At 46.2% G+C, this 27665-nt stretch overlaps 1 protein-coding gene across 10 annotated transcripts in view; it reads right to left on the bottom strand.

Annotated features, from left to right (window-relative positions):
• nrxn2b (neurexin 2b) overlaps window positions 1–27665 on the bottom strand; it is a 638533-nt gene that overhangs the window by 269698 nt on the left and 341170 nt on the right. For all 10 annotated transcript variants that reach the window (XM_029117448.2, XM_029117457.2, XM_029117453.2 and 7 more), the window contains one exon: window positions 9648–9821. In XM_029117448.2, coding sequence (XP_028973281.1) covers window positions 9648–9821 — 174 coding nt within the window. The remainder of the gene's footprint in view (window positions 1–9647; window positions 9822–27665) is intronic.

Raw genomic sequence — 27665 nt, 5'->3', positions numbered from 1 at the left:
TCCATTTAAAGTGAGAAACCTTTGGGGAGTAACACGTTTTTTTCCCAACCTTTAACCTTACCGTAACCCCAAACTTCACTCCTATGCTCAAACCTAACCTGTTAACCTCTAATCCTAACCATAACCTAATTTAAACCCTGAGCTCAACCCGCTAAGACAAACGTAGCCTTTTAGATGTGAGGACAGGACACGATGTCCTCACTTCGACATTTTTCTTTGGTTTACTCTACCTGAACACATTGGAAGAGTTCTGGTCCTCCTTCTGGTACCCGCTATAAATGTACACACACCTTGATGTATGTCACTGACGTGAATACATGATTAACCCGTAACCATGCACCAAAAGGCTACAAAGATGTCCTCATGTTCAGCCAATGTCAGAGTGGAAACAGATTACAACCACATCCAGAACACTGGCCTTTACTGCTCTGATTAAGGTTGGTGAAAACCAGGCTGCAGTTGAATTTCATGATAGTCTTGGTTCAAATGTCAATGAGTCAATTGGAATGTGCGTTGAGTGGAGAATGTTTAGGTTTAAAAAAAGAAAAAAAGAAAAAAAAAAGAGACTGGGGACTTGTTCGCCAATGACATGCATGACTGAGGTCATTAAAATTCTTCAATTAGAAAAGGCCAGTTTTGTAATTTCTCATCGGAGTTTCAAGCACATTAGAGTGATAACTGAATTGAATGTTAGCCAGGTGTGACAACTGCGACCTCTGCTGGTTCACCTCCCCCTGCAGTGGGCGGGCCCCAGCGGTCGACGTCACCGGCCTTCTGACACCACCGTCTCATCATACATTTCACCTGTGTCTCGTTTAGTGCACCTGTTCCTCATCATCGCTGTTTCCCCCGGTATATATGTTCCCTCTGCTCCCCCTGTCTTTGTGTGTGATTGTCTCTACCTACTAAGAGCTGTACGACGCTTCGTCACCTGTTTATACTTATTTTGCATTGGTTCGTGAGGATACCATTAAAAAGATCCTTCCACCACGCCTTCTCCTGCTCCTCCTTGTCCAAACCCCGAAGCCGTGACAGAATCACACACCCAGACAACAAACAAGGATATGGAGCAACAAGGAGCCACAGGCGAGGCCGGTGTTGCGGAGGTGGTAAAAGTACATTCAACCTTGCTGGCCAGCCTAGGCGCCGCGATGGACACTGTGTTGAAAGCGGTGCAGCGCCTAGAGCTGAGCCAGTGGAACCCCGCAGCACCGGCCGTCTCTCCACCTCCCCAAGCCGCATCGCCCAGCATGGGAGCGATGCCCATTCCGCTGCCCAGGGCCTACGACGGGGCGGCGGACCGCTGCCAGGGTTTCCTGCTACAACTGGACATCGCGCTCCAGGCGGTGCATCCTGCGCCGACCGAAGCCCAGAAGATCTCTTCACTCGTCTCCTGCCTGTCTGGGAAAGCCCTGGAGTGGGCCACCGCCGTTTGGAACATCGAGCAGCCCACCCAGGGCAGCTACGCCGAGTTCACCCGCCGCTTCCGAGTCGTGTTTGACCATCCTCACGAAGGGAGAGAGGCGGGTGAACGACTGTTCCACTTACGGCAGGAGACGAGATCGGCGCAGGAGTTCGCTCTGGAGTTCCGGACCCTGGCAGCGGGATCGGGGTGGAACGAGCGGGCTCAGATCGACCACTACCGGTGTAGCCTTCGCGAGGACGTCCGGAGGGAGCTGGCTTGTCGAGACGTGTCCCTCTCCTTTGACCAACTGGCGGACATGTCCATCCGTCTCGACAACCTGCTAGCTGCCCGAGGACGTCCCGGAAGAGGCCCGCCCGTTCCACCCTGCCAACCAGACGCCGCCGTCCCCATGGACCTGGGGACGGCTGCGCTGTCGGGCAGGTGTAGGGGAGGAGAGGTGCGGAGTGCCTCCAAGAGGAAACAAGGCCGTACAACCACGCCGCACCGCACCTCCCTCCCCGAGTCAAGAGGTGACAGGCAGGGCACTTCCGCATCACCCCAGGTAGCACATGCACATTCACCACTAACCTCTTCCCTCTCTATGTGCACTGTCCCTGTTAGGTTCCCCGGCTTTCCGCGGCTCTCCCGGTGTAAGGCGCTGGTAGACTCAGGCGCAGCCGGAAATTTCATGGATAAGTCTTTTGCCCTGCGGTCACGCATACCCCTCCAGGCCCTCGACACCCCCCTGCCCGTGAGAGCTCTAGACAGCCGGCCACTAGGGTCAGGTCTGGTCACGAGTTGCACTGTTCCCCTCCTCCTGGTTACCGACAACCGACACAGTGAAACCATATCCTTTCACATAATCGACTCACCCACTTTCCCAATAGTTTTAGGTTTCCCCTGGTTATCCCTACACGACCCCGTCATCTCCTGGTCTAGTCGACGTCTGTCGGGGTGGTCGCGGAAGTGCCAGGGTAGGTGTTTGGGTGTTTCCGTTGGCTCGACCTCGGTGGAGAGTCCAGACAGTGCGCCAGCCGTGCCCATTCCCCCCGAATACAGGGACTTGGCTACGGTTTTCTCCAAAGCCAAGGCTGCTGTGTTGCCACCACACCGGCTGGGGGATTGTGCGATAGACCTCGTTGACGGAGCCGCACTCCCGAAGGGTCACGTGTATCCACTGTCCCGCACCGAAACGGAGACTATGAACGCCTACGTTACGGAAGCGTTGGAACAGGGATACATTAGGCCCTCCAAGTCACAGGTCTCCTCGAGTTTCTTTTTTGTGAAAAAGAAGGACGGTGGTTTGCGCCCGTGCATTGATTACCGGGCGCTGAACAAGATCACCATTCCGTTCCGCTACCCTCTCCCTTTGATCTCTGCGGAGGTGGAGAGGATGCACGGGGCCCGCTTTTTCACTAAATTAGACCTCAGGAGTGCCTATAACCTGGTGCGTATCCGGGAAGGAGACGAGTGGAAAACCGCTTTTAGTACCACATCTGGCCATTACGAGTATTTAGTGATGCCGTACGGGTTGATGAATGCTCCTTCAGTCTTCCAGTCCTTCGTCAACGACGTATTCCGGGACTTGTTGTGCGAAGGAGTGGTAGTGTATATTGATGACATCTTGATATTCACTGCTACCCGCGCCAAACATGTCTCGTTAGTGCGCAGAGTGCTGGCTCGACTGCTGGAGCATGACCTGTACGTGAAAGCCGAGAAGTGTCTGTTTTTCCAGTCGTCTGTGTCCTTCCTGGGATATCGCTTTTCCAGCACAGGTGTGGCTATGGAGGAGCCTCACATTGACGCCGTGCGTAATTGGCCGACCCCAACCACGGTCAAGGACGTGCAACGTTTCTTAGGCTTCTCTAATTACTACAGGAGGTTTATCCGGGGCTTTAGCCAGGTCGCGGCTCCGATCACCTCCCTTCTGAAGGGGGGGGCGACCCGGTTGAGGTGGACCGTGGACGCGGAGCGGGCGTTTGTGGAACTGAAACACCGTTTCACCACCGCTCCGGTCCTGGCCCATCCCGACCCGTCGCTCCAGTTCATCGTGGAGGTGGACGCGTCCGATTGTGGGCTCGGTGCCATCCTCTCCCAGCGGACGGGGTGTCGTAACACGCTCCGTCCCTGTGCCTTCTTCTCCCAGAAGCTCAGTGCGGCGGAGCGGAACTACGACATCGGTGATCGTGAGCTGCTGGCCGTGGTTCGAGCTCTGTCGGCGTGGAGGCACTGGTTAGAGGGGGCTAAACACCCTTTCCTCGTCTGGACTGACCACCGGAACCTGGAGTACATGCGGGCAGCGAGGAGGCTGACCCCTCGCCAGGCAAGGTGGGCTATGTTCTTCACCCGGTTTGTGTTTACTCTCACTTACAGGCCGGGGAGTAAGAACGTCGGGGCTGACGCGCTGTCCCGCCAGCATGACACGGAGGAGAGGCCTGTGGATGATGCTCCCGTGCTCCCGGAGTCATGCATCGTGGCACCGGTGGTATGGGAACTGGACGCGGACATCGCCCGAGCGCAGCGCGACGAGCCCTCTCCGCCCACATGCCCTGAGGGCCGTACGTATGTGCCGGCGTCTGTCCGCGACCGCCTCATCTACTGGGCGCATACATCTCCCTCCTCCGGTCATCCTGGCATCGGGCCAACAGTGCGCGCCCTGGCCGGTAAGTACTGGTGGCCCACTTTAGCCAAGGACGCGAGGGTATACGTCTCTTCCTGCTCGGTGTGCGCCCAGAGTAAGGCACCCCGGCACCTACCGGTGGGCAAGTTGCACCCCTTGCCCATTCCACAACGACCATGGTCCCACCTTTCTGTTGATTTTTTGACTGATCTCCCCCCTTCCCAGGGCCATACCACCATCCTGGTCGTTGTGGATCGGTTCTCGAAGTCCTGCCGCCTCTTGCCCCTGCCCGGCCTTCCTACTGCCCTACAGACCGCGGAGGCCCTGTTTACACACGTCTTCCGGCACTATGGGGTGCCCGAGGACATCGTGTCTGACCGGGGTCCCCAATTCACGTCTAGGGTGTGGAAGGCATTTATGCAGCACCTGGGGATCTCGGTCAGCCTGACCTCGGGCTACCATCCCCAGTCCAACGGGCAGGTGGAACGGGTCAATCAAGAAGTGGGTAGGTTCCTCCGGTCCTACTGCCAGGACCGGCCGGGGGAGTGGGCAGAGTTTCTGCCGTGGGCGGAATACGCACTGAATTCTCTGCACCACTCCTCCACGGGAGTGACGCCTTTCCAGTGCGTCCTGGGCTACCAGCCGGTCCTGGCGCCGTGGACGCCGAGCCAGACCGGTACCCCTGCGGTGGACGACTGGTTCCGGCGGGCAGCGGGCACATGGGAGGCAGTGCAATCCCGCCTCCGGCTCGCTGTCCGCCGTCAAAAGACCTCCGCAGACCGCCACCGCGGGGAGGCCCCGGTGTATCGGCCGGGCGACCGGGTCTGGCTCTCGTCCAGGGACCTGCCCCTCCGCCTGCCCTGCCGGAAGCTGGCCCCGCGGTTTGTGGGGCCTTTTAAAGTCCTGAGGAGAGTCAACGAGGTAACATATCGGTTACGCCTTCCCCCCGACTACCGTATTAACCCCTCGTTTCATGTGTCTCTCCTCAGGCCGGTGGTGGATGGTCCCCTCCAGGGGTGTGAGGTGCGGGAGGTGCCCCCTCCCCCTCTGGACATCGAGGGGGCCCCGGCGTACTCTGTCCGCTCCATCGTCGACTCGAGGCGCCGGGCGGGGGGCCTCCAGTACCTCGTGGAGTGGGAGGGGTACGGCCCGGAGGAGCGGAGCTGGGTTCCGGTGAAGGACGTCCTGGCTCCCGTCCTTGTCCGCGACTTCCATCAGCGTCGGCCGGACCGCCCTGCTCCGCGCCCCCCGGGTCGGCCCCGAGGCCGGCGTCGTCGCGCGGCTGGGGCCGCGCGTCAGGGGGGGGGTACTGTGACAACTGCGACCTCTGCTGGTTCACCTCCCCCTGCAGTGGGCGGGCCCCAGCGGTCGACGTCACCGGCCTTCTGACACCACCGTCTCATCATACATTTCACCTGTGTCTCGTTTAGTGCACCTGTTCCTCATCATCGCTGTTTCCCCCGGTATATATGTTCCCTCTGCTCCCCCTGTCTTTGTGTGTGATTGTCTCTACCTACTAAGAGCTGTACGACGCTTCGTCACCTGTTTATACTTATTTTGCATTGGTTCGTGAGGATACCATTAAAAAGATCCTTCCACCACGCCTTCTCCTGCTCCTCCTTGTCCAAACCCCGAAGCCGTGACACCAGGTGGAATTCAAAACCACTGTGCCTCGCATATTAGAACGATTATTACCTGCTGATACTGTAGATCAGCAGCGGCCCTCAGGTTGCTAATTGAGAGGCAGGTGGTAAGAGATTCCATTTTACATCCAATTATTGGTATGTAATAAAAAAATAAATTTGTAATTTATATTTTTGTCATTTAGCAGACTATTATCCAGAGCAAATTACAAGAGCAATTAGGGTTAAGCATCTGCTACAGCGCACAACTGCATATTTGTCACCCGGTCTGAGGATGAAGGTATGAAGCATCAGAATCAGGAATGTTTCGTTACTAGTATTAAACCAACTACTTCTTATTTAGGAGGCCACAGATGGTTCACGAAAAAGCTGCACATTTACACCAGAAAACTAATGGAAAATATGGAAAACATTGCTTATCATAAAACCAATTAACCAAACCTACTTACAAAGCACTTAAATGACATACTAATATGTTTTAATAGATAAACATGTTAATATTCACATACTTTAAGAGTAGCCCAATTAAACCAAAAAGGTGTCAAATTCATATGAGAGCCAGTCATTTTCTCAACGTTATTCCAAAATGGCCACTTCAAATTTAGATGTCTTCATTTTATCAGTTCATGTTTTAATTGCCCGCTGCGGTGATTACTCCATCAATCAGTGCTTAATACAAGAACCCTAGAGGGTCTAATTAAACGTACTGCTGTAATTATTACTGAGTCAATCAAAGCGTTATCACAGAGTTACATTAACCTCGTCCATCGATCAGCTGCTGGATCAACAACAACCAACACCACCAGGTAAACTCAAAGAAGAGATCTACAATGTTTTCCTGATTCAAGGGAATCCTCTCAGAAATCCCCAGTTCTGATCTGCAAATAAGAGATCCCCAAATGATAGTCTTCTTTAATTCACCCATATGTGTTTCCATGAATGACGCAATGACACTAGGGCAAGATCTCACGAAAAGACTAATTGGGGTCTGTTCAATATGTACTGTTTTAATTTCAGTAGATGCAGACTCGTTGTGGTCTGTCCAATATGTACAGTACTGTTTTAATTTCAGAAGATACTCAATGAGGTGTGTTCAATATGTATTATTGTAATTACAGTAGTCGTAGACTCACTGCGGTCTGTTCAGTATGTGAAGGATAACACATGAAAAAGAAGTTAAACAAAAGAGACTTTGAAAGAACAGCGCTGAAGGAACAACTTACACAATGGGTTGTAACTTTAGTGTCTGAACATCAATGTTTGCTGTATTTTTCAATTATGTGTTAACAAAGCCAGTTACATGATAGCTTTGTATCGAATCTATGCTTTTGTAAAGTAGTTACAGCTTTGTTATTCACAAATTATGTTATTAAATAAAAAATGTATTGGCTAGATACTGGTGAGCATGAATGTCTGCCTGAAAATGTAATTTAAAAAGACGTTACAACAGTCTGCTGGGCATGTCTGTATATGTGTGTGTGTGTGTGCGTGTAAGAGTGCGTGTCTGTTTGTGTCTGTGTGCTCGTGTGTGAGAGATAGAATGAGCAAGTGTGTATCTTCAGGACAGCAAAGGCAATTGACAGTATTCTGACTGGACGAATGAGTCCTACACAAACCAGACTTTGCCCACAGCAAAGCACCAGGCCAGACAGGCTCCTAAAGGCATATACAAGAAGTGAAAAGTGGAAGAGTCCATTCTATGTTGTATTGATACCAGATGTGAATATCAATATTCTACTGTGGTATTGTGGTATCACTTGGCATTGAGATACCTTGCCCTGACAATTTGTTGTGGCTAATATTCTGGAATCGTGATCCATGTGAGTTTAGATGTGTTTCAGGGGAAACCCAGGTCCATTTTGATGTTTCAAGTAGTCTGTAACCCAGGTCCATCTGTTTGTGACAGCACCGTCAATGTAATAAAAAAGTATTTGCAATAACCTGTAACATTATTTTCAAGACCTGTAGGTGGTCATCTGTACCAGTTACAGACTGGTTTTGATGTCCCCCAGTCATTTGGAGAAAAAAAATGGAGAACTTTTTACTAATAATATTATAGTGTAATGTTTTATACTGTTAATAATATACTGCAATGTTGACTTAATATTATATACCAATTATATTCCTAAAGATTAATATCCCCCCCCAAAAAAAAAAAAAAAAAAAAAGAGGGCGCCCCCGGCGAACAGGTTTGAATGCCAACCCTACAGAGTATGAAGATGTAAAACCAGTCAGCGTGAGGCCTTGTCTTCTGGCGCGAGGCATCAGATCTCCGTCTGGTACAGCTGAGGAGAGCGAGCAGCATGCCACAGCACCCGTCAGTGCCCACGGCCTTCTGGAGCAACAGATCTCCACCCTGTGATGAGTTACACCTGTACCTAGAGCTAACAGCTGGGGAGCGATGAGACCTCACACACACTCAATAAGCATTCCTCCCCGTGTTTCTGTTCCCAGTGTTTTCCGACTACCTCCCCACATCTCTGCATTTTCCTCCCTGTGCCCCGTCTTTCTGTCTCCCTCGTCCTCCCGGCGGCTCTCCCCCACCCCCTCTTTCATTCCACTCGCCTTCCTCTGTCTGCCGCACTCAAACCCCCAGATGAGACCGAGCAAGTCAGCGCAATGAGGAACCCAGAGCGACCAGATGCTCGGCTGTTCTCCCAGAAGGTATTGAACGGGACGTCCTGGCCCCTCGCTCGCCTGTGGATAAATCAACCCCAGACTACCTTATTCATTGGCCCTGGGCGAAAACCTGACCTCTTTCAAACGCGCTTCTCTTGGGGGGGGGGGGGGGGGGTACATTGGCTGGCTGTCTAGCTGGATGGCTGGCTGTCTATCTGGCTCTCCGGCTGTCTAGCTGGCTCTCCGGCTGGCTGTCTGGCTGTCTGTATGACTGTCTCTGGCTGGCTGTCTGTCTGTCTGGCTGTCTAGCTGGCTCTCTGTCAAATCAGAATTGCACACACATACCATCATCTCACTTTGAATTTTCTATACTTATTTTACTGAAGATAAATATTCTACAAATCTATAAGGGCTAAATAATTTCTCACTAAACTAAATACCAACAATTTTCTTTACCACTAGAGCTACGCATTGGTGTTAAAATCAACTCTATAGCCCCACTACATACAACAGCCTATTCATATTGGACCTTGTCTTTCTCTAATAACTCTTTGGTGTTTCATGAATCTATAGGTGACATACATTTTTATAGACAATTCATGTCACCTATAGATTGGCTGTGTACATTTATTTTCTTTTTTTTACATTTGTAGGGCCTAATAAACAAATGAAAATACTATAGCCGGTGTTCTTAGAAATACTCATATGTATTCTTATTTTAATTTTTTTTGTATGATAAGACAAACAAATTCTGTAATTCATTATTTTTTTTGACTATTCAATATAGTTTGATGACAACTCAGTAGATGAACTGATGCTCTAGCTGGATGATGATGCTGTGGAGGAGAATGCCCATGCTAATAGGGACGATTCGTATGCTAATGACGGGAAATGGCGTTCAGCTCTGGCTGTTAACGTTTGTTTGAAAGGCTTGGCAGTCCTAGTGTTAAACACCCGCCCCCCGAAAAAGCAGAGTCCACTCTAACTATCAGACTGACAGGTATCGGTGCTTTGGTGATCACAGCAGGCCGGTTAAGATTAGCTACCGACAATATAACACTAGAGGCACAGATACCTCCAGCAGGTTTTATGGCGCTATAGACTGGATATACAGTGGAAAGGAGCAGAGGCTGTAAACAACGCTTCAGGCAGCCAGCCTAAGGATGGGGCTCTACTGTATATCTGCCGATTACAGCCGAGGAAAGAACCATGAGTTACTGCAGGTGTCCACCTTCACATTCACCTGTGCATGAGGAGGCCGGGAGCTGGAAATAGCTTCCGACCGGTTACAGAAGACTGCTGAGGCTGCCTGGTTGAATCCCAAACGTGTGTGTGTGTGTGTGTGTGTGCACAAACTCACCGTCGCAGCCTCTCTCCACCTGGCCCACCCTGTGGAGGGCGTCTGCGATCAGGTCCGGCAGTCTCCCATTGAGGTCCACCGAGGCCAGGCAGCCCTGGTACCCGTCCCGGGACGCGATCAGCTTGGGCAGGCTGTTGTACATGCTCCTCCCCACGCCACCGATGTACAGCTCCCCTGGAGAGGTCCGGGACCAAACCGCAGTGTTAGAAAGGCTGGCCAACACTCCATCACACTTCCACTGCAGAATCTCCAGGGGACCCTGACTCAGCAAAGCAACCAACTAGGGCTGAATGGTAATTGGTGTGTCTTACTAATATATACATACACTCACCTAAAGGATTATTAGGAACACCTGTTCAATTATCTAATCAACCAATCACATGGCAGTTGCTTCAATGCATTTAGGGGTGTGGTCTCTTGAACATGACAATGAGTTCACTGTACTGAAATGGCCCCCACAGTCACCAGATCTCAACCCAATAGAGCATCTTTGGGATGTGGTGGAACGGGAGCTTCATGCCCTGGATGTGCATCCCACAAATCTCCATCAACTGCAAGATGCTATCCTATCAATATGGGCCAACATTTCTAAAGAATGCTTTCAGCACCTTGTTGAATCAATGTCATGTAGAATTAAGGCAGTTCTGAAGGCGAAAGGGGGTCAAACACAGTATTAGTATGGTGTTCCTAATAATCCTTTAGGTGAGTGTATAAAATCATATACAGTATGTATAGCATACGTCACACGTCACAAGGCAAGCTCAAGATTCAGAATAACTCTCAGGTGGAAGTAAAATAGCGCATGGCATCCTGAGTGTTTCATGTGCTCTTTTTTTCCTGGCAGCTTGCTGCCAAAGTAGGACAATAAAAGTAATGTAATAATAGTCAATCATGCAAGTCATGGAAATATTTTATTTATATAGCGGATCCTGCACTCATGTTAAGGTTAATATTTAAGCTGGTAGCATATCATGATGAGTCAGCACACACAGAGACGGAAACAATTCACACGGTTTTGCATGATTAAATACTGAATTACTGAATCTAAATCTGAGCTTTTACATGAGCATAAAAAACAATGATAGCCCAATATAATTATGATTTAGGCAACAGACAGCCGTTTTAAACCATAGTCCTGCACTACCTTCTAGTCTGTTCCTGCAGTTAGAGAGCTGAAATTTATTATAGCTAAATCACCAGTGGATTCCGAGGAAAAAGATGGCGGGCAAAAATCTGTTTCGTAGCATACTTAACTGCTAAAATTATACATCTAACGGTACATTTATTTATTCAACCCTAATAAAGAATCTGTGTCCGATGTCTCATAACAGTTTTTTTGCCTATTCCGATTTATAAGAATTATTAGAATTATATTGATCTATGATTTATAGTTTTAGCAGTACCTAGAGAAAAAAATATATTTAGTCAGATTTTATTTTAGAATAATTACATAATATTCAGCAAATATACTGTTGTTCCATTTTTGTGTTTTGCTTTCCATGCCTCAGGTCATTGCAGGCCATTCCAGAGCAATGATAAAACTCATTGGAATAAATTTTCATTCTTGACTTTGCCAACAATATTTTTATACTGTGTGTAAAATGCATATAAAAACCTAGAAATAATATTTTCTAGGTTAAGAGCCTAAACTACACCTGAAATATTGGTTGAATGTCATTTTTAGAAGAATGACTGGTGGAATCCCTCTTTCCAAGCAGTGCAGTTTAAAGACAGTCAAGGCCAACAGCACCTTTTCACCCACACACAACATTAATTCAGAAGTCCAACACCACTAACTGCTCAGTATAGGAGGCTGTGTAGACAAGTCCTAAAATGACACTTGATATCAACATTCTTCTACAAACAAGTTTCCAGTAATTCTTTAGGATGGGTTGGTTTCATAAGTGATTTGGCAGGCAGTCTCATACAAAGATCAAAGAACAATTTTATGAATTACACTGAAGACATTAAGATATTAGCCAGGTCTGGAGGCTATTCATCCATGTATTTATTTTGATAAACATTTCACCTTTATTTCACCAGATTAGCCAATTAACAACCAATCATAATTTACAATGAAGACCTTTACTAAGGCATAACAGCAAAACAACACTTACACAAATGAAATGTAAAAGGCAACAGATCAATAAAATAACAAAACAATGAGTTACACCAAAGAAGATGATGCTAAAAAACGGATTGATAAGGTACATTATTGGTCAGCATACGAGTTGATATACAATATATACATATGGAAAAGATGCGTAGCAAATGCAGTGATTGGTTAGCAGATCAGACAATGTTCGTTAACATGACAATTAGACATTAACTAGTATCTAAATTAACTGGATGTCCTGTTTTGATTGAAATCAGTAGTCATTTTAGAATTGAATCAATCAACATTCAGCCACACCATTGTAAAAAAAAATCTGTTAGCTAGCTAACGCAAGCGTAACTAGCTAGCTACTTTTCTAGATACCAAATGTTTCTGTAATCTACAAAACCATCTTGGAATGTGCTGATGGTGGAGCATTCTGTACGGTCTCCTTAAAAATAGCCAAAGCTGCATTTTTAGTGGTTAGGTGAAATGGGATTTTAATCAATCAACCCAGTGCTGTCAACCAAAAGGGGGGGAAAGGGGGAATGCTTGTTAATACGGAAACAATCAAACTAAAACAGACTAGGTAAAAGATGTCACCTCCTTTACCACGTTTTATCACACCTTCTGACCTTACACTACTGACAGCGTTTCATCTGACTGACGACAGGGACTTGATTTTGTTAAACATCCTGTGTACGAAGGCCAAGATGCATCATTAGAAACGTGAACAGACTTAACAACTTTGGCTCAAAGACAGGGGTGATTCACTCCGTGACCAAAATTAATTAGTCTCAAATTCTTAAATTCTACTCAAGTATTTACTGTTTGCATGTTTGTGGCTATAAATCCACCAACAAAACAATCACAGTAAAATGAACTGCTGCTGCAGTGACAATGGCCTACATTGTTATTTGCCTCGAATGAAACTGCAGCAAAAGCTCTGTAGTCAACTGTGATATTTTGGGCACAGTAAATACCGTTACGGTAGAACATTTGGTTTGGATGCAGTTTTACAACATACAGCGTGGATACTGCACACTGAAGGGCTGTGCATAGGAATTGAACAGAAAAATATACAGAGTTCATAAAAGCACCTTGATGAATCACTCAATTGAATAAGTAAATGATGGTTTGCAGGCCTCTTCCCAAAACGAATGTGTGTTTGACACTTAATGTGTCTCAGTCAAGGCTGTGAGGCATTCTAATCAATACTGAGCAGCGTGCAGTCATTAGGCTGCGGAACTGAATCACTGTAACAGAGGGATCACTTCTCCAATATGAATTTTTATTGCGGAAGCTACTCCATAAACTGCAAACAATGCACTTTCATGAAAGTTATAGTGGCAGAAATTTTGAGCAGTCAGTGTACTGACTATAATGCATTCTGTTAAGAAATTCAACGATGTAAAAAAAAAAAACAGCAAAGATGTAAAATAGCAGTTTTCGTCTTGTTTTGCAAGATCAAGCACAAACAAATGCATGCACACACTCCTCCATGAACACCCGCGTGCACCCACACACACACACACTGTTTGTCCATTGGCTATGTTCCAGTAGAACTATATGGGGAGCATTGTGGGTCCCCTCCAGCTGCATTCATTTATTGAATTGATAATTCGTCTTTGATAGAGGCTGACTGGCAATCTGTAATTCATGGCCAATGCCAGATGGGCTGGTCCATTTTTGCAGAAGTGGCCGGTAGAAAAGTTTCTCCCTTGGTCTGGGGTAATTAGATATCTATTCGCATCTCCATCTCTTTGTCTCTCAGCTGGCCATCCGAATGTCAACTCCATAGGCCAACTCATCTCCTGCCAGAAGATGACCTGTTTTGGACATTGCATGCGAGCCCTGTACGGTTTAGCTTAATTGGAAAAGATGGCAGGACGGCATGCTGGCTGTGGCTTTGGGCTGCTGTTAGAAATGGGGTAGGAGAGATGGGTTTGTCCGCAAAGTTGTTTTTTTTGAGTGCCGTGTTCTAGCGTTAGATAAGCTTGCAGAGTCATGGTCCATGTAGGGGTTCTTCTACCCGTCCCAGACAGTGATTAATGCCGGCGTTCTTTCACACGCCGTGCATTCCAAATGGAACTCTACTCCTTACATAGACCACAACCGTGAGCCAGGATCAACAGGCTACTGTGCCAAAGCTGCACACTAGGGAAAGAGCAGAGCAACATTTGGGATGAAACCCCGGGGTCCCGGAGGTTCACCAGAGAGGACTAATTACCGTCTCTCGGACGCTGCCAAGACCACTCGCACCACGTGCATACGGTTCCCGTAACAAGGGAAGGCTCCTAGGATAGTTGTATTGAGTCGGTACTGCAGTCAAACGTACTGCGGTCAACACACTTCTATACTCACTGGCACATGCAGAACCACGCAGTGTCATGGGGGGGTGGGGGGGGGGGGGGCAATGGACCGGGCCCCGTCAAGCCCCAATCTGAGACGAAACTGGACACATTTTGACCAAAACTAGGGGGAACGATGCAATTCGTCACAGAGGTTTTTAAGCATTTTTCTGAATGAAAAAAAAAAATGCTAATTTTGAAAATCATATCTCACAAGAAACAACATGTAATGTGTATCAGAAAACCCACCAGGTCTGCTGTAAGAGATTTTCTACCATGTGGTGTGAAACACTCAGGGGTGACATGTTTACTGTTGCCTTGTATCATAAAGATAAATGCACCATGGGGAAAACGTCACCATACATTTTAAGGCATATTTCCCTGAGACGGGCATGTTTCCCCAGCCCCACAGCGGACTAGCCCTTAGACCTAAGCCCCTGTCAAGTAGGAACAGACTCCCGAGACACTCTCCTCAATTGCCCGCCTTACACAGAAATGGGCATTAAGCCTCATTAAGAGGTCTATTATCAAACTCACTCCCTGGTTTCGGTGAAACTTTGTTGATTTTCCTCCTCCCTCTGATCACAAGAAGCGAGTCTATTTGTCTCTCTGGCCCGAGCTAACTGCCTATAATTGACACAAATTGAATGGACATCGATGCTGACAATTGTACGTGCAAACACACACACACACACACACACACACGCTCGATGAATGACTGGCAGAAGCGCTGCATTGGGGGGCCAAGGCTGGGCAAAGGCTGGATGGATACAAACAGACAGTTTCATAGTAACAGGCAGGGAATCTTTGATTGCAAATTACAGTGCAATTGGCCAAGTGCCACAACAATCTGCAGGACATTCCTGCTGTCGCCGGTCGGAGGGGTTGATTAATGACACCGTTTGACACTCGTCAGCATCATTAGGCGACATATTGAGATCTTGAGTGTGACAACTAAACATGCCGGGAGTCAAGCCAGGGTATAAAAAAAAAACCTAGCACAAACGTTACCACTGCAGGTGCGTTTAAAAAGAAGGTTCCGTTGAGCACTTTAATTGGCGTCGTGTGCATTTTCTGTTCGTCTCCGTGACGAGGCGCCGGTAGGCGTTTGCTAGTGTTCACCCGATATAAGGACGACATTTTGTTTCACGGCACCGCCATTCATCACTGTAGTGGCACTTTCCTTCCCGCGCTTACACTGCTGGGCGTCTTTCCACCCCTCGTCGCACACATGCGATCACACACACACACACACACACACACACCTCAGTGGACCTGTCTTTTGTTCGGCAGCCCGGTTGCGCGCCGCACACAATTAAATCAGCAGGGTGCCCTACGGTCCCCAAGTGTTGTCCGGAGGCAGGAAACTGAGAGCACGTGCTCCCCTGTCCTAGAAGGAGTGGCTCACCTGACCCATGGTCACCCTCCCGGGTTGCTGTGTGCCTCCCGCGTCCAATTCCTCCACCCAGGCAAGGCACTAAGGGGGGCATCGGTGAACCAGTAATCTGTAGCACCCGGCCCTCTCAGACTGCCAAGCCCCATGAGAGTGCAGTCTCCACGGGCCATGAACTCTGCTCCTGAGGGCAGTCTGGCAGTCACGCCTCACAGCCCCTTATACCCACACCATGCTAACACTGGGAGTGTACTTGTGCGCCTGAGGAGTGAGGCTCACGTCCAGAGTGACCCGACACAGCTTTGCAGCGCCATCTTTTGGGCTCCGTTGTCCGTCGCCGAACACAGGCTGAAATATTATGCGTATGATGACGCAAATAAGGCTGCCATCTTCACCGAGCTAGTGGCTGGCCACCGTTAGTGCTTCGCTTACTGCTTCTTTCCAACCTAGAAGTAGGTGGAAACCAACAAACTAATAACCGCAATTTAGCTTGAAGGCGCCCAGCAGTCACCACGACCTGAGGGGGCAAGGCGATCCGGTCAGAACCTCCCTCACTGGATGGAGCTGCCAATCTGCGGACTTCCGGGAGCCGATAAGAATCTAGGTGGGATTGCTGAAGCTGCCGTGCAATGCGGTGTCTTGGACTGCCACCCGGGGTGTTCTGTGGTGAACACACAACCACGGACGGGACCTTGAAGCCAGGTCACCCTTTCAGAACCCAGCGGGATACGGACGCACTCCTCGAGAAACGCTTTCCTGTCTTTGACCCAACAACTCACGAAAGGCCCCTGTTCTCACATTTCCACACAATACCTCCTCAACAGGCCTCCCAGTAACCAAAAAGCACAGGCTGTGCTTTGCACTCATATTAACAGATGTTTGTCAGCCCTAACTGCCAGACCCTGGGAGGTTTTCAGCCTCACTGAATGGACGTTTCTGTTTAACTGTAACACTCTCAGAGATTGGATAGAAGGAAGTTGACAGGCGTCATTAGGCAGTCCTTTGCCTGCTTTCTTCCCTTCTCTAAATCTCACTCTGTATTCATTCTGCCCTTATTTATTTCAACTCCATTCGGTCTCCCAAATCATCTTGCTCATTCCATGTTCCTATTTCTTCCCATACTGGATTAACCTCATGGTTTCTGTTACATTTTGTATGTGTGTTTGTCTGTCTGTGTGTCTGTGTGTCTGTCTATCTGTGTGTTTGTGTGTCTGTCTGTGCCTCTGTCTGTCTGTGCCTCTGTCTTTACCCGGGGGAAAGTGTTGAGTTGGTGACCTCAGTCTTGTCTCGCCGTCAAGTGTTCCAGATTCATTGTAATTTAGGCTGTGACCTTGAGTATAGTTTTTATCTCTTTCTACAAATCTCCATTACCGTAAGTTTGGCGTCAGCAGAGAGGACTGAAAGTAACAAATTTGGGACTGCCCAATATACCATTTTGTCTCAAATACGAAACAAAACGGGATGTTCCGTGTCCATGTAAATAAATGTTTTACATTAAAACACCCTTTTTAAGGTCGGTGAAAAAAACGACTAAATTAAGCGTTTCTTTTCTAAAGTTTGCAAAAATACCAGCAGTAGGTATACATTATATAATGACTAGTGATGTATAGCGCTTTTGGAAAGTATTCAGACCCCTTCACTTTCTCCACTTTTTTCTTGTGACTTAATTCACAATTGATTATATATATATATATATTTGCCATCAATCTACAGACAATATTATTGAATGCTGTAACAGTTTCTTTTTATTTCCTTCCCCTGATCTACGCTTTGACACTTGGCACTGTAAATCTGCCAGGAGAGAATCCTCGACAGTGCCGAGAAGGTTTGGGTTAAAGTTCAAAGTAACATGCCGGTTATCATTAAACAGTCCAGACACAGTACCATGCAGACAACCAGACGGGCAACAGTGTTAGTTTTGCCCTTTTCACCTAAAACAGGGTGAGAATGTTACGTTAATTAGATAGTAGCTTGGAGCTAATGGCACATAACAATTGTGTGAACTTTCATAACTGTTGGCGGTTCAACTAATAAGTGGGCTGGGAGCTAGGGCTAGCTTGACCCGTCGGAGACCCGTAACTTCTGGAATCTTCCATTCATTTTAAATCCCCCTCTCTTCAAGTCTTCACGGCATCTTCACAGTAGCTCTTTCTTCAGCTCTCTCCCTCCCAGTCTCCTCTGCGCGACGGCTGTCAGCAGCGTGATGGAAAGGGGGACACATGCTTGTTAAAACACAAGTGCACGCCTGTGACCGGGGACATTTTTAATGGGCGGCCCTGTCAGAGGGAAGAGCCTAGCCAATCAGACGATGTGGATTAATGACTGATGGGGGATTTGCCCACTGTTGATGCCTCCTAAATCAGCCGCCCGCCCCTCTGCTCGCCTCACTGCGCTACAGCGGTCAGCAGTACAGTGCATCAAACTGGATAATGTGCTGCCATCAACAGACCTGTGGTCAACACACTCCCCCAGAACCCAAAACATAGGGAGCAGCCCAATGACTCGGTATCCCTAAACTCACTGTGTGATGCTTTATTAAACTCTGCTTTTGTCAGCTCCTTGCTGCCTGTGACTCCGTTGGTGATGGAGGCGAAAGACCCACACAACAGATGGAGGCAAAAGACCCACACAACAGATGGAGGCAAAAGACCCACACAACAGATGGAAACCAGGCCATTTCCAACAAAGCCGTCCTCTGCTATAACCTTCCACACTGTCCTCTATGTACTGGCTTGTGTGCCTTAACCTCTCCCGCCATTTTCAACAGAACTTCAACTGTCGTCAGGTGAGGGGAGGCAGGGAGTATGGTAGCAGGAGAAAATGGCCGCTGCTCTGAGTAATAACACAATAAATTGGAGGTGACTACAGGCCAGGAAAAAAAAAAACACTATCAATCGCAGCACACAAGCAGCTTCGCTTACCACTTATTAACAGGGCGCCAGCAAGGAGGGGAAGAGTAAAGAAGGCTGAGGGGATAGCAATATCTATTAATACATATAGATAAGAGAGAGAGGCAGAGAAAAAAAAAATCTGAGGAGGTTGTTCATGAAAGTTTTAACAATTCTGATTAAATGCTGATTTTCAGTGATTAGATAGATGACAATGATAAAGCAGATGATGGTTAGTATTATGACTATGATGCCTATGATGATTATATAACCAGATGGTAACTTAATAAGTAAAGTTGTGGGACTTGCTTGAAGTTGCAGGAAAATATTTTGTGCGGTACGCGGAAAGAAATGTTCGGACCTTAAGTTGTCCTACTTCCACCGCGGTCATTTAGTTGACCCTCAAATAAGTACAGTCCAAAACAAAGTCGTCAGTGACTGAATCATCTCTGAACATCTAGGTTTCAAAATTTTGCTTAACCCAAGCGTGAGTAACCAAATGCTTTCTGGGACCGGAGTGTTAAGATAGTTTTTTTGCGATAGACATTGTCGTAATTCAAAAGGATTTTGTCCGAATCCGGCCAGTGGTGTCTGACATGTTGCATGTAAAGGACAGCTGCCCATACCAACCTAGCTATAGTACACATCAAGTAGACAGGTGCAACATTAGCTAATGACTACTAATCCCTAGAGCAGTGTTTGTGGTGAGTGAGTGCAAAGGGCAAAAACTAAAACATGCACCCCTCGGGGACCCCAGGACCAGGACCGGAAACCACAACCCTATTGGTAGTTATTACTAAACTAGCAAGCTTAAAAATTTATATATTTTTTTAAAAAAGCTTAATGATTAAAGCTTAATGATTAAAAAAAGCGATATTTTATACAAATATCCTATTTTCTCTTTTTCATTATCTGGACCAGCTGAACAAGCCGAAATGTTGAAGATCTAGCATATATACAGTAAGATTTTTTACAATTACGTTAAAACCGCAAGTTACCACCTGCCTACGGATATTCATTCAACGTTTCCTGAACGTAATTTGAACTACGTACAGGCAGGATATTCAACAATCCAATTCCCGACGAAAAGTTCATCTGAATGAATTTGCTTTTTTCAAACCAAAACCCAGTATAATGCAATTTCACCCAGTTAGAATAATCTCAATGTTCAGCCCGGGAAATCACAAAGCCCAGGTTCTGAGTGTGCTTTACACATATCAGGGGCAGGGCCGAAGACACTCATGATAAGAAATCTCCAAAGTATCTTAAAGGGTTGGCAGCCCTGTCGCTAATGCACTGCACTCTCTGGGACCATTTGGCCTGGAAGCGGTCTCGGGTCCTGAAAAGTGTCTGCTGCTGACACGCCAAAAGACATGAGAAGGCTGATTAGTTTGCATCTCTCTAAAAGCTGTAACCTTTGACTGGCACAATTAGATTTTGTTTTCCGATTTCCGATTAAAATGTTAAAAGAAAGTGTGCCCTATTTGTTTTCTGAATTGTTAGGGAGAGTGGTCAGCGTAGCTACATTCCACAGCCTACGTTTGAGGGAGGGAGGATGACACTGGTGGTGTCAGGATGGCATACTTAGAATGTTGAAAACGTTGAACACAATCACACTATTGCAGACCACTACACACTGTAACGTTTGAATGGTGTTCATATCTTAAATGGTACAAGAAGAGGGGCTTACAAAAAAATGGGGTAGCTTGCCAAAGGATAACTGTTGGATATGTTGAAGGTTTCAAGTGGGGACTCTAGCTTTGCAGGCTCCATTAATAATCAAATGAATCTGTTGCTTCTCTGACCTGCCTCTCCTCTCTATCTTTCATCCTCCTTCATTCCTAACCATTGAAGATGAGTGTATTACAAAGGCAATACGTCCTAATACGCTCATAAGATATGACATAAATGGACTAATCGAGTTATGCGGCATGCTATTTATTTAGATTACTATGCAAATACATGCAAGCTCTGCTTCAGCACATCTTCGTCAAATCAAATATCCTCCTACCTTACACGTCCGTCTCAAAATGGAAATCAGAAATCAGGCCAGGTGGAAACTCAGGATGATTTAATAAAAAGTTAATGAAACAACACACACACACACACCCGCATACAAGAAGATATTAACAGTCACACACACACAGTTTACTTAACAGACAGATGAATGTCTCTGAAGGAAACCAGTATAAAGAGGCTGTATGCTACATGGGGAAGAAAGAAATGTGGTTCTCTGACATTAATCTTCTTCAGTTGCCAGCATGACATCAAAGCGCGGAGAGAGCGGAGATTCCCGCAGTTAAACTGCAAACAGACGGCGGCTATCCTGACTTGGTACTCACAACATCAGCAGCTCCATGCCTTAATAATAATAATTACAATGTGTCAAGGTTAAAGACAATTGACAGTCAGCTCTTGTCTGAGGCCCCAAATCAAGTCTCATTTTTCAATCTACGGTACGTCGCAAGGTTACGACCTATAAAGTCGCAACCTACAGCTGAGTGACTCTCATCCCGTCTGGACTATTGCAACGCCCTTTCTGCTGGTGAATCTGCCCCACACACACCCTTCCTGTTTCTCGTGGAACGCACGTCCCGTTCACCGTCAGTCTCCGGTCGGGATTAACTCGTTATGAAAAAATACCAATGAGCGTGTTACTATTCTTCTAACATTCACTGGATCGGGACAAATGTGCAAAGATTTGATTGCTGACAATGTTCTGTTTTTGGATTAGTCATTTGTTTTTGGTCAGGGCACTGGGTATGAGAAAAGCACCTCGCCCGAATAAACGCATGATTACGGTGATTATTATTATATGAAAGACAGGAAGCAGCAGCGACAGAACAAGAATCACCAGGCACGCTTACAGGATGTGGGGTTCAGCGTGTAGCATCTACTGCTTGTTTGTAAACCGTACGCGTGTACACGTGTATTTGCGTGAGCGTGTATCCCCCGCGCGCGTGCTCATATGGACGGCGTGTGTCATGGCACTCGACAGCTAAGACAGCTTCCCGTGAAGTCGGCTTGCTGTAAAACGCCCGCATATAAAAACCTGTTAAGCTTCAACACATCAACGTCCCGGGAGGAAATCCGCGTGATGTGAGATGAAAAAAAAATAAATAAAGACATATTTTCGTGGGAGATACTCCCCATGCAACTTTCAAAGCTCACATTCAATTACCAGTTCTGTACTCCTCCTATGGCTCCCCCACTGAGAATGTGGACCACGCAAGACTACTCTGAATGGAGACAGAGGAGCAGAAGGCAGAGGGAGGGGGGGCCATATCTATTCTTGCTACATAATGGAATAGACCTGACTTTGTGGAAATGACATTTCCTCTGCGCCAGAATAATGGTGGAGCTATATCCTCTTAGGAAAGAAGGCGTGTGTAGCATGGGACAGGTCTGGACAGACCTACTTTACATGTGTACAGGCCAACACAATGGTAGCGTTGGGGGGGATGTCAGTGGATGGATAATGTCAATCGTGTTGCTGGCACTGTGGTCAAGGCTGAGAGCGCGTGACCACAATCAAGCAGCGGACTGACGTCGGCACGGTCACATTTGAACGAGCCCTCGTGGTTAAACGCGGGTTTCTGCGTAGGGTCTCTCGGTAGGAGTGTGGGACTTGAATCGGCTTGTTCCCACGCCGGTCCGAGGACGAAACAGAACAAAAACAAAAAACGCTACTGTAAGTTGCGCTGGACGCGAGCATCTGCCAAATGACTTGAGCGTTATTTTAAACAACGGCGTCATTTGTCTGTGCAGTTACAAGGCAAACAAGCCACTACCATGCATTTCCACTGACACACAGAAGGCACAGCTTAAACAAGCACACGCGCGCTAGCGGGGGTTAGGTCGCACAAACACATGCTGCCCGAACGGCACTCTGTGTTCCCCTCCAGGTTGATGGTCGACAGCCGCCGCCGCGAGGCTCCGTGATCGGTGCCGGCTCAAGTCGTTTAGTAGTCGGCAGAGGTGTGGACGGCACAGGGCCACAGCCGGTTAAAGTCACAGCCAGGAGCGAGCGTCGCCACCGGGCCGCGGCACGACGTGCCCAACTCAGGGAGCCAGTCAATAATCCGGACGGTCTCCACCACAACCACCGACCGGCCGCGGAGAGAGCCAGTTCGACGACCACGAATAACAGATGAATGTGGAAGTATGACCCCGAACCAGCCGTTAACATTTCGGGGGGCACCGTGACTCTCCACCGCGGTCACCTCTAATGGGATTTGGGTGTCATTCTGAAGAGCGAACATGACTCGTTAGAACCAGAGTGAGGGCCCGAGTGTCTCCGTTCCCTCATAGTGTTCATTATTACAGGGGCACATGACACAGTGTTAGCCTGACCACTGAGACATTTTAACACTAGTTAATTATGTTTCACCACTACGGCAGGTGTTGCTGTTTCAGGCAGGTTGGGCATAATCAGTGAAATCACCATTGCTGGAACGGAGGCCATAATAAGCATATTGCTTTTAAACACTACTAAGCTGTTTTACAGGCATAATACGTCCTGCTCAGAGGGATTCGGAAGAGATCCTCACCGATTTCTGTCCACATATCATGGATTTCTCTGTCAAGCATAGATGAATAAATTAGGGGCTTTTTACTTCCTATTGCGGTCCATTGATAACAATATACAGCAGCACAATGTCGGAGCTATCCCAGCATTCCATTCCAGTCATGTTCTTGCTAATTGAAAAAAGGAGAACAACTCATTTATATTGCAGCCGTTCACCAGCCTACAGTAGAATGGGACAGTGACAAAGGGGGTTTATTTCAGATACATCAGGTCCATGGCTTCATCCCTGCAGAGAATCCAAGGAATTCATTGGGAATTGGGAAACAATGGCTAGCGGTTAGCACTGCAGCGTGCCTGCTAAAGTATGCAGAGGTTTCCATATTGTAAGGCAGGATTAGCAGCTAGTGACAGATTAGCGCCAATGGGTGATGAAACGGGTAATCTCAATTTTACCGCTGGCAAACACAGGCCTCATTAAAAGTGGGATTCCTAGCTTTTCACCTCCATCCCTCCTGTGGGCAAACACAAAATGCGTTTAATCTAACGCTCAGAGCGGCTGCTGTTGCTATGGTGATTCAACAAGAATTTCTTCCATGAAAGAAACACATAACTCTAAATGCTGCAACATATTTGGACCCCTAAAAGTGCCAACAGGTCATATTTGAAAGTTAACCCAAATTCAACTTGAGTAAGAGGGAATGAAGAGCACTGACAATTTGTGAAATCTGAAACGTACATACTCTCGTGGACGAGAAACGGCATCATTTCTGACTGGCAGCAAGGTTCAGGCACTTGGTTTTGAGTTTGCTAGGAGGCTACTTAGGTCGATTTAAATGTTGACGCATCAAATGTCAATAATGAAATAATATTGACTACCCAATGAAGGCATAGGCAGAAGCGCGTTACGTGTTCTAATTATGACCAAGCTAACACAAGAAATATTTGTTACTTTAAAAATCCATAATTGGCCTGAATTCAAATTTCCAATATAATGTTTCCTTGTTTTTTCTTATTATTATAATTACATTTAGCTTGGAGTGACATTTGACCCTACTCACTATTCAACACCTGATGGAAGACCAGTGTGGATTCTGAGCATTAACAATTACAATGTGAATGTACGTTTCATTGTAGGTGAATGTGCCTAGATAATGAGAACAACAGAAACCTCTCGGTTTAGATTATCTCTCTGTAGGTTGTGCTCTACTAACCCCAGGAATGTTTTACATTGACCATTTGGCATGGGGATTACTGTCTTAGAAACCTGATCTTTGCTAGGTAGACACACCCTTCAATGTATATATCAGCTTGTAACCAACATTACAGTGAGAAGAGATTGAGTGAGATGAGATTGAGGTGTGTAAGGAAGACCAGGTCTGTAACCTCAAGAACAAGACTTTCTAATGCTGCAATAAATAATATACTTTCTCTCTCCCTTGACAAACGGGTATGCTAATTATTACAACCACTATACGAAACGGCCGACCAGTACACCAGTACGCATAAAAAACACAGACGTCATTATGAAAAACTTTGAAGTTACCTAGACGTTTCTATTCTTCCCTCCACTCACCACTTTCTCATCGTCTTACCATTACCATAATGAATTTGTAATATACATCTCCTACAGGTGTTCACATTATGTTAATGTTTACAGGAAGCACTTCCCTCCTCAAATGTAATCGCATAGCACATTGAAAAAAACTAAGCATGTTGGGGGGACGGGGGGTTAATGCGTGTTCCTATACAGTGGGGAGAACAAGTATTTGATAACCTGCAAAATCGGCAGTGTTTCCCACTTACAAAGAATGTAGAAGTCTATAATTTTTATCATAGGTACTCTTCAACTGCGAGTGATGGAATCTAAAAAAAAAATCCAGAAAATCACATTGTATGATTTTTAATTAATTAATTTTCATTTTATTGCATGACATAAGTATTTGATACATCAGAAAAGCAAAACTTTATATTTGGTACAGAAACCTTTGTTTGCAATTACAGAGATCATACGTTTCCTGTAGTTCTTGACCAGGTTTGCACACACTGTAGCAGGGATTTTGGCCCACTCCTCCAGAATTCTTACTGGTTGGTAGGTGATCAAATACTTATGCCATGCAATAAAATGCTAATTAATTATTTAAAAATCATAATGTGATTTTCTGGATTTTTGTTTTAGATTCCATCTCTCACAGTTGAAGTGTACCTAGGATAAAAATGACAGACCTCTACATGCTTTGTAAGTAGGAAAACCTGCAAAATTGGCAGTGTATCAAATACTTATTTTCTCCACTGTATTTAATCCTTAATGCTGTACTGAGATAATTTCAAGTTACCACAGAGGTTTTTGAACTGTTATACTGGGGATTGACTACTTGGGATCAAGTTTCACCAGTTACAGCAAAGGATTAGAGAACGCTCTCTCTCTCTAAATGTATTAGACCTTTAGACAAAAGACAGATTTGAAGCAAATGGTATTGGCCAGTATAACACTGACAGGTCTAAATGGCCTTGTGCGTTGTTTCTGAGCAAAGTAGCTAGCAGAGAAAGAAAGAAGAAACAAAACACAAATGTCAAGCAATAAGCTAAGCCACAAAGTCTGGCACATTTTTATATCTGGCATTGGGGATATGTTTACTGGGAGAAAACATTTCCTGCCTTTTGATTTCCATTCAGGCCTAATTGGCCTACATGTAATCACAGAGGAACAGTGCTTAAGAATAGGGATCACAGCTACTGCAGCAGCGTGAAATGTGGCAGGTCTGAAGAGCCAGTTGGACCTCAGCAAAGCTCCTTAATCTGTGAACTGCACTAATTGTTTAATAATAAGAATATGTTGAATGATTCAGTACAGTTTGTGTCCGATACCATAAAGGCCAGGATTGTCAAACTCTGGTCTAGGAGAGTTACCCTCCAGAAGAAGCCGAACAGTCAGATCCAACATACATAATTACGTTGTAATGTTTCAACTAAGAAAAAATAAGTGGAATCAATTAAACCAGTTATTCATGCTTAAGTCATAGATCGATTGTTGTCTACTTGATTTAAAAACAATATATAAAATCTACAGTTTTGGTCCATATGCAATGTGGCTGACCAGTTAGGTGTGGCTCTATCCTGTTATAGCACTGGAAGAGCCTGTTAACCCCATCCAGGCATAGTAATATAGGTTAGAGCATTTGACCAGATGTAGAAAGGTCTCAAGATCCAGTCCTGTAGCTGGCAAGTTGAAAACCTGTTGCTCTGTCCTTGAGCATGGTAGTTTTTTTTTCCAGGGACGCTCATCACGGGAGCTTACCCTAACCCTCTCAGATTTGGAGGGTTTGGGTAAGACGTGGAAGCCAAATTTCGGTTTCACCTAGTCTATGTCTCTAGTAGGCAAATGGAAAGGAGTCTACAGTGTCTTATAACTTGTTTTGTACGTGGGAAAGAACCAAGCGTTCAGAAAATTTCACCGTGACAGGTGCTAATGCAACTGGATGGCAATGATTTCTAGGGCACAGAAATTTGACTATTTTGAATCTGTGTTCCTCAATGACTGATGAAACAGGTCACAGAATACCTGGTGTCGCGCAAGGATTGTCTAGTCTCGTCAAGAGCGACTGTCATCTTGTGATCGAACAGGTCACAGAATACCTGGTGTCGCGCAAGGATTGTCTAGTATCGTCAAGAGCGACTGTCATCTTGTGATCGAACAGGTCACAGAATACACCTGGTAATTCCTTGTGACAGGATATCAGAACACCTAGGTTATAAATAGTACCATCTCTTGGCCCAAGAGGTGACTACCGCTCTGTTGCATTAACACATACACATGCTACATTGTCAGCATTTACATTATTTATATACGTCATAAAAGCAAACATCAGCAGCGACGTGTCCGGGGTTGATGCTGTGAAAGGGTTGTCTTATCTTGTCAAGCTCTAGTTTCATCTTGTCGTAGGTCTAGCACCTGCATGTTCAACTGCAGTTGTTTGACACTTTTACTAATGACAGCCTCCTTTTGAGAAGCAAAAATCACTAGATCTGGTTGTTAGTTCCAATGCTGAAGCAAACTTGCAGTTTAATCAACTGCAAACTTAATCAACTGCAATTTGCAAAATCATTGCAAGCCACAGATCTGAAGAGTTACTGTAGCTTCTAAACCGACAATACCCAAAAGAAGCAGTAACATCACTTCCATCTTGTTATCTTGGTCCTGACAGAACTGTTGTGATCCAAATGAATTTGTCAATTAATTCTTCAATCTGTATTTCAATGTGTTTCACCAGGATATTGGCAGAAAGCAACGCACGCAGTTCTCAAATCCTCTTTGTTGGGCTACTCCACTTCAAACACGTATGGTTAAATATCACAACATAAGAAAAATTATTAATCAGTCCTCAGTCTTGATCAGAAGCCAATGCATGCTCCTCCTGCAGTGCCCACGCTGAAGTTCTACAGTGTGTTCTTTAGTGCACAAATCCCGTTTCCACACTCTTCCTGGCCAATAATGTGCGAAACAACTTAGAAATCTCTGCAACATAATAGTCAGACAATCATTTGAAATCGATTCAACACAATGACAGAGTTTGCCTCATTCTACACCCCGTCTTTATCCAGCAGCAGTTCCCTGGTAACTGTATTTTCACCACTTCCCTCATACACACAAAACAGGATCCCTCACCCTCCCCCATGGGAAGATTCCACATTGTTTACCATCACACTTAAACTGACAAACTGGCTGCTTGATGATTCCACCAGAACAAAACAATCACTTTAGGACT

The sequence above is a fragment of the Esox lucius genome, chromosome 24 (genome assembly GCF_011004845.1).
Source record: "Esox lucius isolate fEsoLuc1 chromosome 24, fEsoLuc1.pri, whole genome shotgun sequence".
In the NCBI taxonomy this organism is placed as follows: Eukaryota; Metazoa; Chordata; class Actinopteri; order Esociformes; family Esocidae; genus Esox; species Esox lucius.
The sequence above is the reverse complement of the archived record's forward strand: the minus strand, read 5'-3'. Positions and strand labels throughout refer to the sequence as shown.